This window comes from Sceloporus undulatus, chromosome 6 (assembly GCF_019175285.1).
Source record: "Sceloporus undulatus isolate JIND9_A2432 ecotype Alabama chromosome 6, SceUnd_v1.1, whole genome shotgun sequence".
In the NCBI taxonomy this organism is placed as follows: Eukaryota; Metazoa; Chordata; class Lepidosauria; order Squamata; family Phrynosomatidae; genus Sceloporus; species Sceloporus undulatus.
The window spans coordinates 157875048-157888490 of NC_056527.1; the positions used below are offsets into that span (position 1 = coordinate 157875048).

The 13443-nt window shown below is 42.3% G+C and overlaps 1 protein-coding gene across 1 annotated transcript in view; it reads right to left on the reverse strand.

The window, feature by feature from the left end:
* The window catches only part of LOC121934485 (tropomodulin-3-like), a 44280-nt gene that overhangs the window by 11499 nt on the left and 19338 nt on the right, over positions 1 to 13443 (reverse strand). The window contains exons 3-4 of the mRNA XM_042475041.1: positions 12861 to 13017; positions 186 to 308 (exon numbers count right to left, since the gene is read on the reverse strand). Of these exons, the coding sequence (XP_042330975.1) occupies positions 186 to 308; positions 12861 to 13017 (280 nt within the window). The remainder of the gene's footprint in view (positions 1 to 185; positions 309 to 12860; positions 13018 to 13443) is intronic.

Sequence of the window (13443 nt, forward strand, 5' to 3'; positions counted from 1 at the left end):
ATGTATTAGGCATTCACATGCTTCAAGAAAGCAAAACAAATTGCTTACCAAGAGCTAAAACAAAATTACATTTTTTGGATTACGACTTCTAGAATCCACAACCATTGCAGGAGGATTCTGCAAGTTGCATGCCCTACCCAAAAGAAAGTTTCCCAGTTGCATACCCAACCTCCCCATGCACCAACCTGCCAAATCACAGAGTTCTGTATCTGTAGCACTTGTCAATGCTTCTTCCAGTTCTGGATCAAGAGTCACCTTTTCTTCCATGTACGTTGGTATTGGTTTCTGTTTGGGGATAAAGACTTTCCCTGTTTAACAAAACAAATAGAGAGAGAAAAAACTCTATTATAGAGGTATCTGTGGTTAGCTCTGAAGGACTTACAAGATTGAAATTATGTATTATGGTCGATGACCAGCATAAACTTACAATATTAGTCCACCATTTTGACCTCACAACAACTGACACGATGGGTTTTTCAAGAGAAAAATAAAAGTTTGTTTTGTTTTAAACAATAATGGAACACACCAATCCCTTAGGTAAACCTTTGGATCCCAGCCTATATTATCATCAGCATTTCCACATGTCATTAAAAAGGGATTCTAAAATAACCGACTCAACCTGCCTACCAGATAGATAAAATCTAAATGAATGGGCCAAGTTGAATGGTTAATATTCAGCTTTATGCTAAGAAAGATATACATGTACCCACCCCAATAATTTGGCTTCCTTCTTTGATGCAAATAAGCACCAGTGTTTCAGGTTCATTTTAAAATGCAGTCAGCAAATGTGGATGGCATACCATAATAATGTTTCAGAGCTATTGGTTGAAGTCTGGCCACAGTGTATGAATCACTGGCAGCTTCCCTACTACAGCATGGTGAATAATGCTGCAGGTGGCACTCCCATTCCAATCTGCTGCTTTGTACACAGTCCAAAATCCACAGGAACAACTGTGGTTCTGAATAGATTTGTTGTGTTTTATACAAAACTTTTATGGCATTTTCCCTTTCTGTTCTTAAATGACTCCACTACCAAGCAATAAGCAAGATGATAATGGATTCCTGAGCCTAACGTGAGAACAAAATACTGTATAACCAGAAAGATTTAAAAGATGCAAGCCACTCTGTGCAATACAGAGTTCCACTGTCAAACAGCTCTTACTGTCAGGATGTTCTTCCTAATGTTTAGGTGGAATATCTTTTCCTTAGTTTGCATCAATTGCTCTGTGACCTAGCAGCAGAAAACAAGTTTGCTCCATACTTAATATTATACAACTCAACACAAGTGAATGACAACTTAATGGCTAACAATAAACTCAAGCTTCAAAAACACTGTGGGGAAACAGGAACAGGCACATAGCAAAGGTAAGATCCCAACAGACTATACACATGTAAACAAACATCAGGAATACTGAAACAATCAAACCATGGAAAAATTCATACATAAACAATGAATCCATACTTCAGAAATTAAATTACACTGTGTCAATTAATGCATAAATAATTACATGGAAGGTCTCCAAAACTAGGTGGAAAGGACAATGGAAAACAAGGGTCCACTGTATATATAACAGATACACCATGAATTGCATGAACTGGAAAATCCTGACTCTTTTAATATGAGCTACTAGAACATAGCTCAGTTTGCTGCTAAAGAATCCCTTCCTCAATGCTGATTTAAATGGCATCCCTCTATATGCAATCTTGTTCTGTCTTCTGCTACAATTGAGATTCAGGTGCTGATTCCAAATTAGAGTCTTCTCAGTGTTGAAACAAAGAGTCCATTAGTTACTGCTGCTCTTAGCTGCATTTTGCTTTATGCCAAGTGCTTTTGTGTATATGATTATTTTTTAAAGCTGTGTGGAGAATCTAACATTTTAATAAGAAAATGGGATATAAATATTATAATTAACAAACAGTTGTCCCTTGCATTCCCTAACTGAAAGGGAAAATCAAATTGCACAATAATTCTCCAGGCCTCCCTTTCAAGCTTCGCAGTCCACCACCATCTGATTTTGTTTCCCATGCATTGACTTTCATGTTGTCACAAGCTTGGCAAGAGTTAGCCCCGATCTTTCAAGATCACTGATAAGAAGGAGAAAGAAATTCATACCACCTGGAACCCATTTCAGCAAGTGAAGGAAACCAGATGAGGGTGCTGGAGCTGGCATTTTGATGGCACAAAGAGGACTTTGATCTAATCAAGCAGACTCAAAACTCACCTCCATCCTGGACTGATTTTTACAGTCTTGAGAGTCCCCCATCAAAAACAAACAAGACTGAACTTGGCTCACAGGATCTGAGAGTGTGAAGCCCTTCCTAAACTAACCATGTGATATGTTTAAATCTCAACTAGTTAGTAGATGTTTTGTTATCTATTGGTATATATAACATTTTTATTTATCACCTCCTAACCCACCAGGGACCTGATGTGAGGCACAGAGAAACTCTAGCAGCTACAGCTCCTCCGATGAACGGATGAACATGACAAAACCCACTGTGTTCTTTCCAAGAGAGAGGCAAATAGGTACATTTAAGGAAGGGGAAACTGATGGATGATGCACGTAGCCTGTGTGTATATAGCCTGTCATAGAGATATCCTGTGTGAGATCCAGAGTAGTGTAGTGGTTTGAGTGTTGGATTAAGACTCCAAGAGGTCAGAGTTCAAATCCCTGCTTGACCATGAAAACCCACTGGGTGATCTTGGGCAAGTCCCACTCTCTCAGCCTCAGAGGAAGGCAAAACTCCATCATAGGTTTGCCTTAGCGTTGCCATAATTCAGAAATGACATGAAGGTACACAATAACACAAAGATATTCTCAAACTCTGAACAAGCAATCCAGAGACCAGTTTTCTATGATATGTTCTTTGCTTCCTTTATCCTCTGTGCCCCTCTTTCTCTGTCTGATACGGCCTTTATAATTGCTTTGCTGTTCCTTCTGTTTAGCATCATCTTGCTTGCACTGCAACAGGAAAGCATCCAATGATTAAAAACAGAATCGGCTTTGCAGAAAAGAGTTCTCTGAGACACACAAGCTGTTGCCCCTCAACAAGAACAACATGGCAAGTGCACAACTGGATACAAGGAGGGGCCTCCTGCGTTTTCCACAAGCAACTGCCAACCTCCAGTCTTTTACACTTCCTGCCCATTCATTTTCATGAGTTAAACCTGGCACTGTAGGAGAAATCAACACTAAGAAAAATACCTTCCCTCCCTGCCCCATCCCACCTCCCAATCATTCTCTCAGACAAGTATTCTAAATTCTGCAAAGACCCATAATAACATTGCATGTGGCACAATGTTGCACTGCCTGAAACCATGAACCCAAAGCTTAAACATGGTATTATCTCATTAGTCTGATCATTTAACTTGAAATAGCTTAACAGACTATTTCAACAACAGATTTTGGAATGATCTGCTGGAGGGTATTCATCAGCTGCATACACTACGTGAGTTCAAAACAGCAGTAAAGGCCAGTCACTTTCCAGGCCTATCCAGACCATTTTTCAGTAGTGAGTTTTAAAGTATGAATTGACTGTTTTTAATATATATTGGTTTTAATATATATTGGTTTTAATAGGTATTGGTTTTATATGCTCTTTTAACTGGTGTTTTAACTGGTGTTATGGGTCTACTCTGTTGTTGTATTTTAATCTACTGTAGTTCCCTGCCTTGTTAAGAAATAAGAATATGTGTGCATGTGTGTGCATGTATGTGCCTTCCAGCTACCACTTGACTTATGGTAACCCCATGAATTTCCTAACATTTTCTTAAGCAAAGAATACTCAGAGGTGGTTTTGCCAGTTCCTTCTTCTAATATATATCCTACAGAACCTGGTGTTAATTGGCAGTCTCCCATATGAGTATTAACTACAGGGCCAACTCTGCTTAGCTTCCAAGACCAGACAGGATCCGATGAGCTGAGTTTAATAACAGTATGCTTTTCACACCTGAAACACCAGGCTTTCCTTCTAGTGCTTTCAGGACTCGAAAGCAGTACACTGGTACCCCGGGATACGAACGCGCCGCGATACGAAATTCCCGGGATACGAAAAAAAATAAATTAATTAATTATTTCCGGGTTACGAACGTTTCCCCGGCTTGCGAAAAAAAGCCGGCGCTGTTTTGAATGGAGCCGCGGCGCAGCCGCGGCTTTTCCCCATTAGCGCCTATGGGGATTCGGCTAACGAAAGTCCCCCGGGTTACGAAAATGGCGCCGGAACGAATTAATTTCGTAACCCGGGGGACGAGTGTATATATTATTACACTTCTACTGTATGTAGAATTTGGAAAGGTTACTTTGAGGAACTGTAACCAGAAACTTCCAGTCAACAAAGCCAACCAGAGACTTTGAGAGAAGTAGTTTTTTAAAAAAGCCAAAGTAATTTTCCTAATCTCTGCTTAAGACTGAAATCCCTAACCGCTCTGGATACTGCTATTAGCTACAGAAAAGCTGTTTGAAAAATAATAATGGAAGTAGTGAAATAACATGGAGCCTTTGCATCAATTTGGTTGTTAAGGTTGGTAGGATTTCCTTTCAAATAAGTGAGCACAGGACTGTATAAGGATCACACTCAAAAAGAGGTATTTCTCTTTCTGAAAGGGTGAGGATCAACTTCACTGTGACATGCTTTTTTTTGCTCCTTTCAGCAGAAAAAGACCCTCCTGCAAACACAAGCATGTCTTGCCAGAACTAACAACAAGCCTCTGCCTGTTTAGCCCTACCCTTGATTCTGTTTAGAGAAACCCAAAAGATTTATTTCCAGGTAATGAGCAAAGACTTTTAAAATTTAAGCTTATTATTCTGTCACTCCAAGAGGAAAAAAATCTCCACCGTCTTTGGAAAGAGTGACTTAATGACTGGGCAAGTGACCAAAAACTACACTTGGAAATCTTTCAAAAGGACACAAACATTGTCCATAGGACCCATCTGCGCATGAGCTCACAAAGGGCATGGAAATCATTTCGATGATGGCTTGGAAACATTTCATTTCTTTAAAGCTGAGATCACATGGGGAAGGGATGAGTGGTTTGGCTTATTATGAAAACCAGAGGAAAAACACTTCTGAATTTAGCAGCTTTGCCTTAAGAGTAACACAAGTACCAGGATGGTTATGTACCAAGAGGCATGAATGGTGATTAGAGGGAAGAGAAAGTGTAATTCATATGGCAGGGAAGAAATAGATGGGGAAAAGTTTAGTTATTGCTTGATTCTAAAACCTTGACTAATGAAGCGTGATGGTGGCACACTCAGGACAGACAAATAGAAGTATTTATTCACACAACATATAACCACACTGGGAAATTTGTTCCTTAATAGGTAGTGATGAAGCCACCAATGGAAGGTATTTTAAAGGAGAATGAGACAAATTCAAGCACAGGTGTAATAGTCATGAGTGGTATATGTTATCAGTGCTGTTGTATGCCTCTCAGTGCTACTGACTAAGAGACATGAACAGGCAGGCACTATAGTGATAATGTCCTGGGCTGGAGCCTTTCCACACTATACATTTATAGCACTTTGCCATGGTTCCATTCTACTGAATCCTGGGATTTATAGCCTGGTGAGCCATTAGGACACGCTGGCAGAGAATTCTAAAAACACTTTCTTATACTCTGGAGAACAGGCCTTGGGCAAATCAAACTCTCACAGATTGGTATAATGAGTACGCAGCTTGTTAAGGGCAATTGGTTTACCCATTGTAAACTACTTAGAGAGTGCTAGTTGATCCATTTCTGCAAGATCAGTAAGTTTTAATAGCCAGTCATCAAATGATGGTATTATTTTTTTCTTTCCACTCCTGGGCAAATAGTATTCTTGTGTCTGTGACCATATAAATTATATTTTTCTCATGGTGTTTTTCATTTTTGGCCCCGTTTGCAAATCATTTTGCAATTCCATCTTGAGCAAACTGACAAAAGATTGTAGGAACCGGTCCTAATATTCCATTATCGTGTTCTCATGCCTCCAAACTCATCTTCAAGAATTCCTGGCAGTTATACCACAGGTTACCTAAACATTTTAGTTAACTGAGAGCCACATGGCTGAGACAGAAATTTGGCTACAGCTGCATTTGGGGATTTTCCAGCTGAACAATTCCTAATGCTTCCAATGTTTTAAAATGGATTGTACTTGAAACAAACTAACACTGGGTCAGAGGAGAGCTACAAAGCATATGTGCTGAGGAGGCATGGGTTTGGTTTTTGGTTTGGATTAAGATAACAGTAAAAAAGAAATCATGGCATTTTCATGCCAAGGGAATTATCTGAAGCAAAACCTAGCAGATATAGGAGGTAGCCTAATGGTGAAGTTACAGACACTGTTCATTTGTCACAGATAAAGCAAGCTTCGAAGGTCATCAGAGACACGTGTCAGGCTCACACCTTCTCCTTCCTCCCTGGATGAACTCAGATTTTCTCTCTTATTTCCTGGTTTGCGATACTTTGCCATGATACCTGAAACAACCAAGCTTGTTATTGTAAACCCCAAGCAAGGAACATTTGGCCCTCCATATGTTTTGTACTCTAACTCCCAGATGTCCTAACCAGAAAAACAAATGCTAAAGGCTTCTGGAAACTGTAGTCCAAAGGATCTGGAAGGACAAATGCCACTGCTGCAAACCACGTGCAAAAGAACAATGTATCTACAAATCACAACTAGCAACCTGCTGTGGACAAACTGTGGTGAGAAATGATGGTTTGTGAAAACCCTAGCAGGGTTTGAATCCCACTGGGTGACCCTGGGCAAGTCATAATTTCTCAGCTTCAGAGATGGCAATGGCAAACCCCCTCTGAAGAAACTTGCCAAGAAAACCGTGTGATAGGTTTATGTTGGGTCGTCGTAAGTCCAAAACAACTTGAAGCTACACAGCAACAAACAATAAAATAACACAGCAAGTAAGGAAGAACCATTTGAGAGCATGAGTTTAGTAGGCTGTGAATTCGTGGCCTGGCTTCAACAGTCAAACAACGGCTGGGTTACCCTGTCTGAATTAGGCCACTGCCATTATTCCTTTCAATTTTATGTTTCTTAAACACTACTGCTAGAATTATATAGGCCTAAATCTAGCATGATGCTGCTGCAAGATCACAAGCCCTGAGCCACTGATTTTTTAAAGTAGTTTCAACAAAGGAGGTAAACCAGCTCAAAATGAAATTGAGTCCTGAAACAGAGAGACAGTAAATGTTACATATAATAGAGGCTGTAGCATAGGTTGAGCTGGCCTGGGTTACAGAAGAGAATGTCATCACTTTTGAAGGTGGACACAGTGTCATGGTTTGGGAATCTTAGGGATGGCCATTAATCCATTCTGGGTATGTTAGAGCATATCGATGTATATTAAATTTTGGAGTGTGTGTGGAATTTACTTTGACCTCTGTTTTAACTGCTTTGTATTTTAGGATTGTGTTTTTAGGATTTAGAACTGTGTTTTAGAAATGTCATTACATTTCTTTTCTAAAAGGTTTAAAGAATATTGTAATGGGGTTTTAAAAAAATATTTTATCTCTGTACTGTTTTAATTGCTTTTTCTTGTTTATCACCTTGGGAGCCCCTGTGGGCTGGGAGGAGCTGTAGAAATATCTTAAATAAATCAAACCAAATCATGTAACATTGTGGTACTGCAAGTCCAGGCAGGAGCCAAGTCAGTATAATGAATGATGAAGGATGCTGTTAGCTGCAGCCCAACAATATATGGAAGGCCACATGATTCCTGCCCCTGGGTTATACCAATGGGATAAAGAAGATCAAGTAGGAAAGGCAACCCTCTGACTCTTTTGTGCTCAAACGGCTTCCTTCTTTCAGCCTGCAGCACACAATGATGTTTACATGCCATGTTGATATTCACATGGCATCCACAAAGCTCCCATTGTTTTTCCAATGAAATTTACATTTTAAATGTCATTTAATGAAAGAAAGCCTGTGATATCAGGCTTCCTCCTTGGGAAAGAGAGGCTCTTTGTTATGTTTCATCAACAAATGGCACAGAATGACACTTTCAATTTATAGCAAAAGATTGTGTGTGTGTGTGTGTGTGTGTGTGTGTGTGTGTTTATCCATGCACAAATGTGTACAGTATGTATGGGACTGGGGAAGTTTGCTTTGTCACTTTTGGGAAAATAACTGTCTGCCTGTAACCCCTCACAAACCAACGGTAGAACTAGCCCCACAAACAAATCCTACTCAGACTTAGCCAAGAATTAAATTCCCTACTGATGGACATATAGGGCACCTGGGTTAGAGTGCATTCCCACAAAGCCAATGAAAGCTCCCAAAGTGCAGAAGCAAACTAAGAAAGTCAAAGTGCACAAATGTGACCCATCTCCCCGCTATAGCTCCGAGAATTGTATACACAGGCTAGCATCAGAGAAGAATTAACTCCCCCAGTCCATTCTCAGCTTTCACATTTTCACCCAGTCTCAAACTGCAAATCAAATGCAAAAAGTACCAAGCATTTTGGATAAGGGATACTTAACCTGTACAGGACGAGAGAGCCATTAACATTCAACTGCCTCTAGACCGTCCTCCCTCCCTGCAGTGGAACCTTCCTCAGGACGAGAGAGCCGTTAACACCTTCAACTGCCTCTAGACCGTCCTCCCTCCCTGCAGTGGAACCTTCCTCAGGACGAGAGAGCCGTTAACATTCAACTGCCTCTAGACCGTCCTCCCTGCCTGCAGTAGAACCTTCCTCAGGACGAGAGAGCCATTAACATTCAACTGCCTCTTGACCGTCCTCCCTCCCTGCAGTGGAACCTTCCTCAGGACGAGAGAGCAACTGCCTCTAGCCCGTCCTCTCCCGCTGCAGTGACCTTCCTCAGACGAGAGAGCCATTAACATCAACTGCCTCTTCCTCCCTGCCTGCAGTGGAACCTTCCTCAGGACGAGAGAGCCATTAACACCTTCAACTGCCTCTAGACCGTCCTCCCTGCAGCCATCTGAAGAGTGACTTTCATCCACCAGGCCTCCCTCAGCCTAAAGGGCCTCTCTTTCCTACATCCATCTGAGGAGTGACTTTCATCCACTAGGCCTCCCTCAAGGGAAAGGACCTCCCATTCCTACATCCATCTGAAGATTGAGTCGGATCTATCGGGCCTGTTTCAAAGGATAGAGCTTTCCTTCCCTGCATCCATCAGCCATCTCTCCTTCCATCACTCTCAGCAGCTGGGACCTTGAGCAAAGGCTTCCAATCCCACCCCTTCCTTCTCTATTAAATCCCTTGTGCCTTGTGATACTTAGGCAATATTACCAAGTACAGTTGGCTATTATATTGCTACTTTTGTCATTATTATATTTTCTTCTTTTGATTATCGCTTACTAAATCCTTTCCTCCCATGGCTCCACGCATCTCTCCTAACTTGATCCCTATTCGACCTCTTCCTATCTCCCAGCTTCCATTCCTCTGTTCACTCTGGAACTGTCGCTCTGTTGCTCCGAAAGCGACTGCTGTCCATGATCTTTTCCTCTCTAGATCATTTAACCTTCTCGCTCTTACTGAAACCTGGCTCCCGGCCCATGATACTGCCACCTCTGCTGCCCTTTCTTTTGGCGGTCTCTCATTCACTCACACAAGCCGCCCTGAGGGTCGAGGAGGAGGGGTCGGTATACTATTGTCCAATTCCTGCCAGTTTCAAGTTCTCTCTTTCCCCCCCAGCTATTGTTTCTCTTCATTCGAGTCTCACTGTATTCGACTCTTTTTTCCTTTACAGCTCCGGGTTGCTGTCATCTATCGCCCTCCTGGTTCTGCTACCCAATTCCTATCTGACTTTGAATCTTGGCTGACGTTTTTTCTATCTGATACAGTCCCTTCTCTAATCCTAAGTGACTTTAATATTCACCTTGACAATCCCAACAATCCTTCTTCATCTCGCCTTAGATCCCTGTTTGCTTCTTTTGGCCTTCAGCCTCATTCTAACTCCTCAACCCATTCCTCTGGTCACTGTCTCGACCTAATTCTTGCTGCTAAGTGTGTCATTTCCGACTACCTGGCATCTGATTTTCCATTGTCTGACCATCATTTAATTTCTTTTACTCTTACTTATATCCCACCTCCTCGTCGTACTGTCCAGCGCCATTTCCGCGACCTTCAGTCTGTTAACTCTGACCATCTCAGTCAGACTTTGAATTCATCTCTCTCTTCTCTTGATCTTGGGGACTCTGCTGATTCAGCAATGTCTTTATTTAATTCCACTCTTTCTTCAACTCTTGACAGCTTTGCTCCTGTATCTGTACGTGTGTCTTCCCCCATGACTAGGCCTCAGCCCTGGCTCACTCCCACTATCAGGTACCTCCGGTCCTGCTCTCGAGCGGCTGAACGTCTTTGGAAAAAGTCTAGGGAACCGGCCGATTTCATTCATTATAAATTCATCCTTTTATCTTTTTCACGCGCTCTGTCTATGGCAAAACAGAACTATTTTAAATCACTGATCTGCGCTAATGAGAGGCGCCCGCAGCGTTTGTTCTCCTGCTTCGATACACTACTCAAACCTTCCTCTCCCCCTGTCTTCTCATCTTTTTCCCCCACTGACTTCGCCAACTACTTCATCACAAAAGTCACTACTATTCGATCTGAAATAGTTCCTCCCGACTTGCCCCCTACCACTAACCTCCTGGTACCTTCTACTAATAAACTCTCTGTGTTTCCCCCTGTTTCTCTGGATGAACTCTCTAAGCTGCTAAATTCTTCCAAACCTACTACCTGTTCTCTTGATCCTATTCCCTCCCGTCTCCTAATCTCTATAGCCCCTTCTCTTCTGCCCTCGCTCCTCTATATCTTTAATCTCTCTCTCTCTTTGGGTTCCTTCCCTTCTGACTTCAAACATGCTCTCGTTTCCCCAATTCTGAAGAAACCCTCTCTCGACCCCCTTCTTTGTCTAGCTATCGTCCAATTTCTCTTCTTCCTTTTCTTTCTAAGGTCCTAGAACGGGTCGTTTATTCTCGCTGTATTAAGTTTCTTGAAGCCAACTCCATCCTAGACCCCTTCCAATCTGGCTTCCGCCCACGGCACTCTACAGAGACAGCCCTCACCAAGATCTCAAATGATCTCTTGCGGGCCAAGGCAAACGGCCTCTACTCTATTCTCATTCTTCTCGATTTGTCTGCAGCCTTTGACACTGTTGATCACTGTCTCCTGGTCGATTTACTTTCTGACCTTGGGTTCGCCGACTCTGCTCTCGACTGGTTTAAATCTTACTTGTCAGATAGATCTTTTGCAGTGGTCACGGGTGGTCAGACTTCATCCTCTGTTCCGCTATCTGTTGGAGTTCCCCAGGGCTCTGTCTTGGGTCCCCTTCTGTTCTCTCTATACACACTGTCTCTAGGTAAACTCATCAGTTCTTTTGGTTTCTCCTATCATTTGTATGCCGACGACACTCAGCTGTATCTCTCCACCCCTGACCTTTCGACGGGGCTTGAACAGCAAGTTTCTTCTTGTCTGACTGCCATCTCTCAGTGGATGCGGCTTCGGCGCTTGAAGCTCAACATGTCTAAGACTGAGCTTCTCGTCTTTCCACCTAAACCCACCCTTCATTATTCCTTTTCTGTTTCTGTCGACGACACTTCTATTCAACCGGTTCATCAAGCCCGCAGTCTTGGCTTCATTTTTGACTCTTCCCTGTCATTTATTCCCCAGATCCAGGCCACCGCAAAGACCTGTAGATTCTTTCTCCACAACATTGCCAAGATCCGTCCATTCCTCTCAATCTCTACTGCCAAGACTCTAGTCCATGCCCTAGTGGTTTCGCGACTAGATTATTGTAACCTCCTTCTAACAGGGCTTCCTCTTTCACACCTCCATCCTATAATATCTGTCTAGTATTCAGCTGCCCGTATTGTCACATCCGCTCGCCGCTTTGACCATGTTTCTCCTCTTTTATTCTCCCTTCATTGGCTCCCCTTCCCCTTTCGCATCCGGTACAAGCTTTTGTTACTGACTTTCAAAGCCCTCCATGGGTTGGCCCCTCCTTACTTATCTGACCTTCTTTCTCCTTACATTCCTACTCGCACCCTCCGCTCTGGTAGTCAAGGTCTCCTGTCACAATGTAGGACTACCACTGCCCCCTCCCGAATTCGTCCCTTCTCGCTTGCTGCCCCTTACTCCTGGAACCTTCTTCCCCCACATGCACACCTCATCACTTCTCTACCCAGTTTCAAAACTGAATTAAAGACTATATTGTTTAGAGAAGCATTCCCAGAGGTGAGCCCCTCTCTGACCCAGGAAGCCTCCTTCTAACCATCCATCAAGAAGCCGAGCCCTTCCTCCAGTCCATCTGCCTTGGTCCAGGCCTCGGAGGTGGAAAAGATCTGCTGGACCTGATCCTATTCCCCACCACCACTCCCTTCTCCTTTTGTGTCGTGTCTTCTTAGATTGTAAGCCTGAGGGCAGGGAACCGTCTGACTAAAAAATTGATGTACAGCGCTGTGTAAACTTACAGCGCTTTATAAATAAAGGTTAATAATAATAATAATAATATGTTTCTGCTTTAACTGCTTAGGCTGCATCCTAAGGGATCCTGGGATTTGTATTTTGGTGAAACACTAGAGCTCTCTGGCTGTGAATTCTAAATCTTCCTAAACAGTAAATCTCAGGATTCCATAAGATGGAATCTTAGCAGTTAAAGTAGAATCACAGTGCTATAATTGTGTGGTGTGAAAGGGCTCCAGTTACACCTTTATATGGTAAAGGAACCAAGCAGGCTTGACACCACACCCATCACTGGGATGTTCCACTCAAATGGCCACTAATGTGGATACTAAATTGGTGCAATTCTGTCCTATCACTGGAGCGAGAGATCACATGGGTGTGGATGAGAAGAAAGGCAATAAGGGCCCACTTGTACAAACAGTCTTGTTCAGGGGAATTACCTTTCTTTTCTCCTGTGTATGGGACATACTCTTCCACATCTTTAAGGTCCAGAGCTTGCTTTTCCAAAAATGAAAGGAGTTTCTCTCTGTCAAAAGGACCAGAAGGCTTTTTGGAAGTTTGATCCTTTTGGCGGAATCCTGCTGGCAACAGTGCATTCTGCAAAACAAGATGGTCTTGTCATATCAGAGATGCATATACATGACTAGCCTCATGAAGAATTACAGAAGTTATCTAGTCAAAACTCAAAGATGTCCCTGAAATGAATTTTAAAAATGTTGGGTTTGCCCATGAAAAACAGAAGGTTACATGAAATTAAGGCTGATGGCAACAGGTCCCTAAAGTTGCAGTTTGTCCACTTATCCTATTCTAGAGAGAAATATTATTAATCTTTTTCCAGAAAAGACATTCAATTAAAAATTATTCTTGACCATTCTGTTCTGTTCTAGACAAAGCATTCTAGATCATCACAACCAGATTCCAGAACCTTTGAATGATAAATGACCAGATGGGTAGAGGGAGAGGAACTGATAAGCACAAGATATATCTTATTCTGGTACTTTTTAATATCTTGTGTCAATTTTA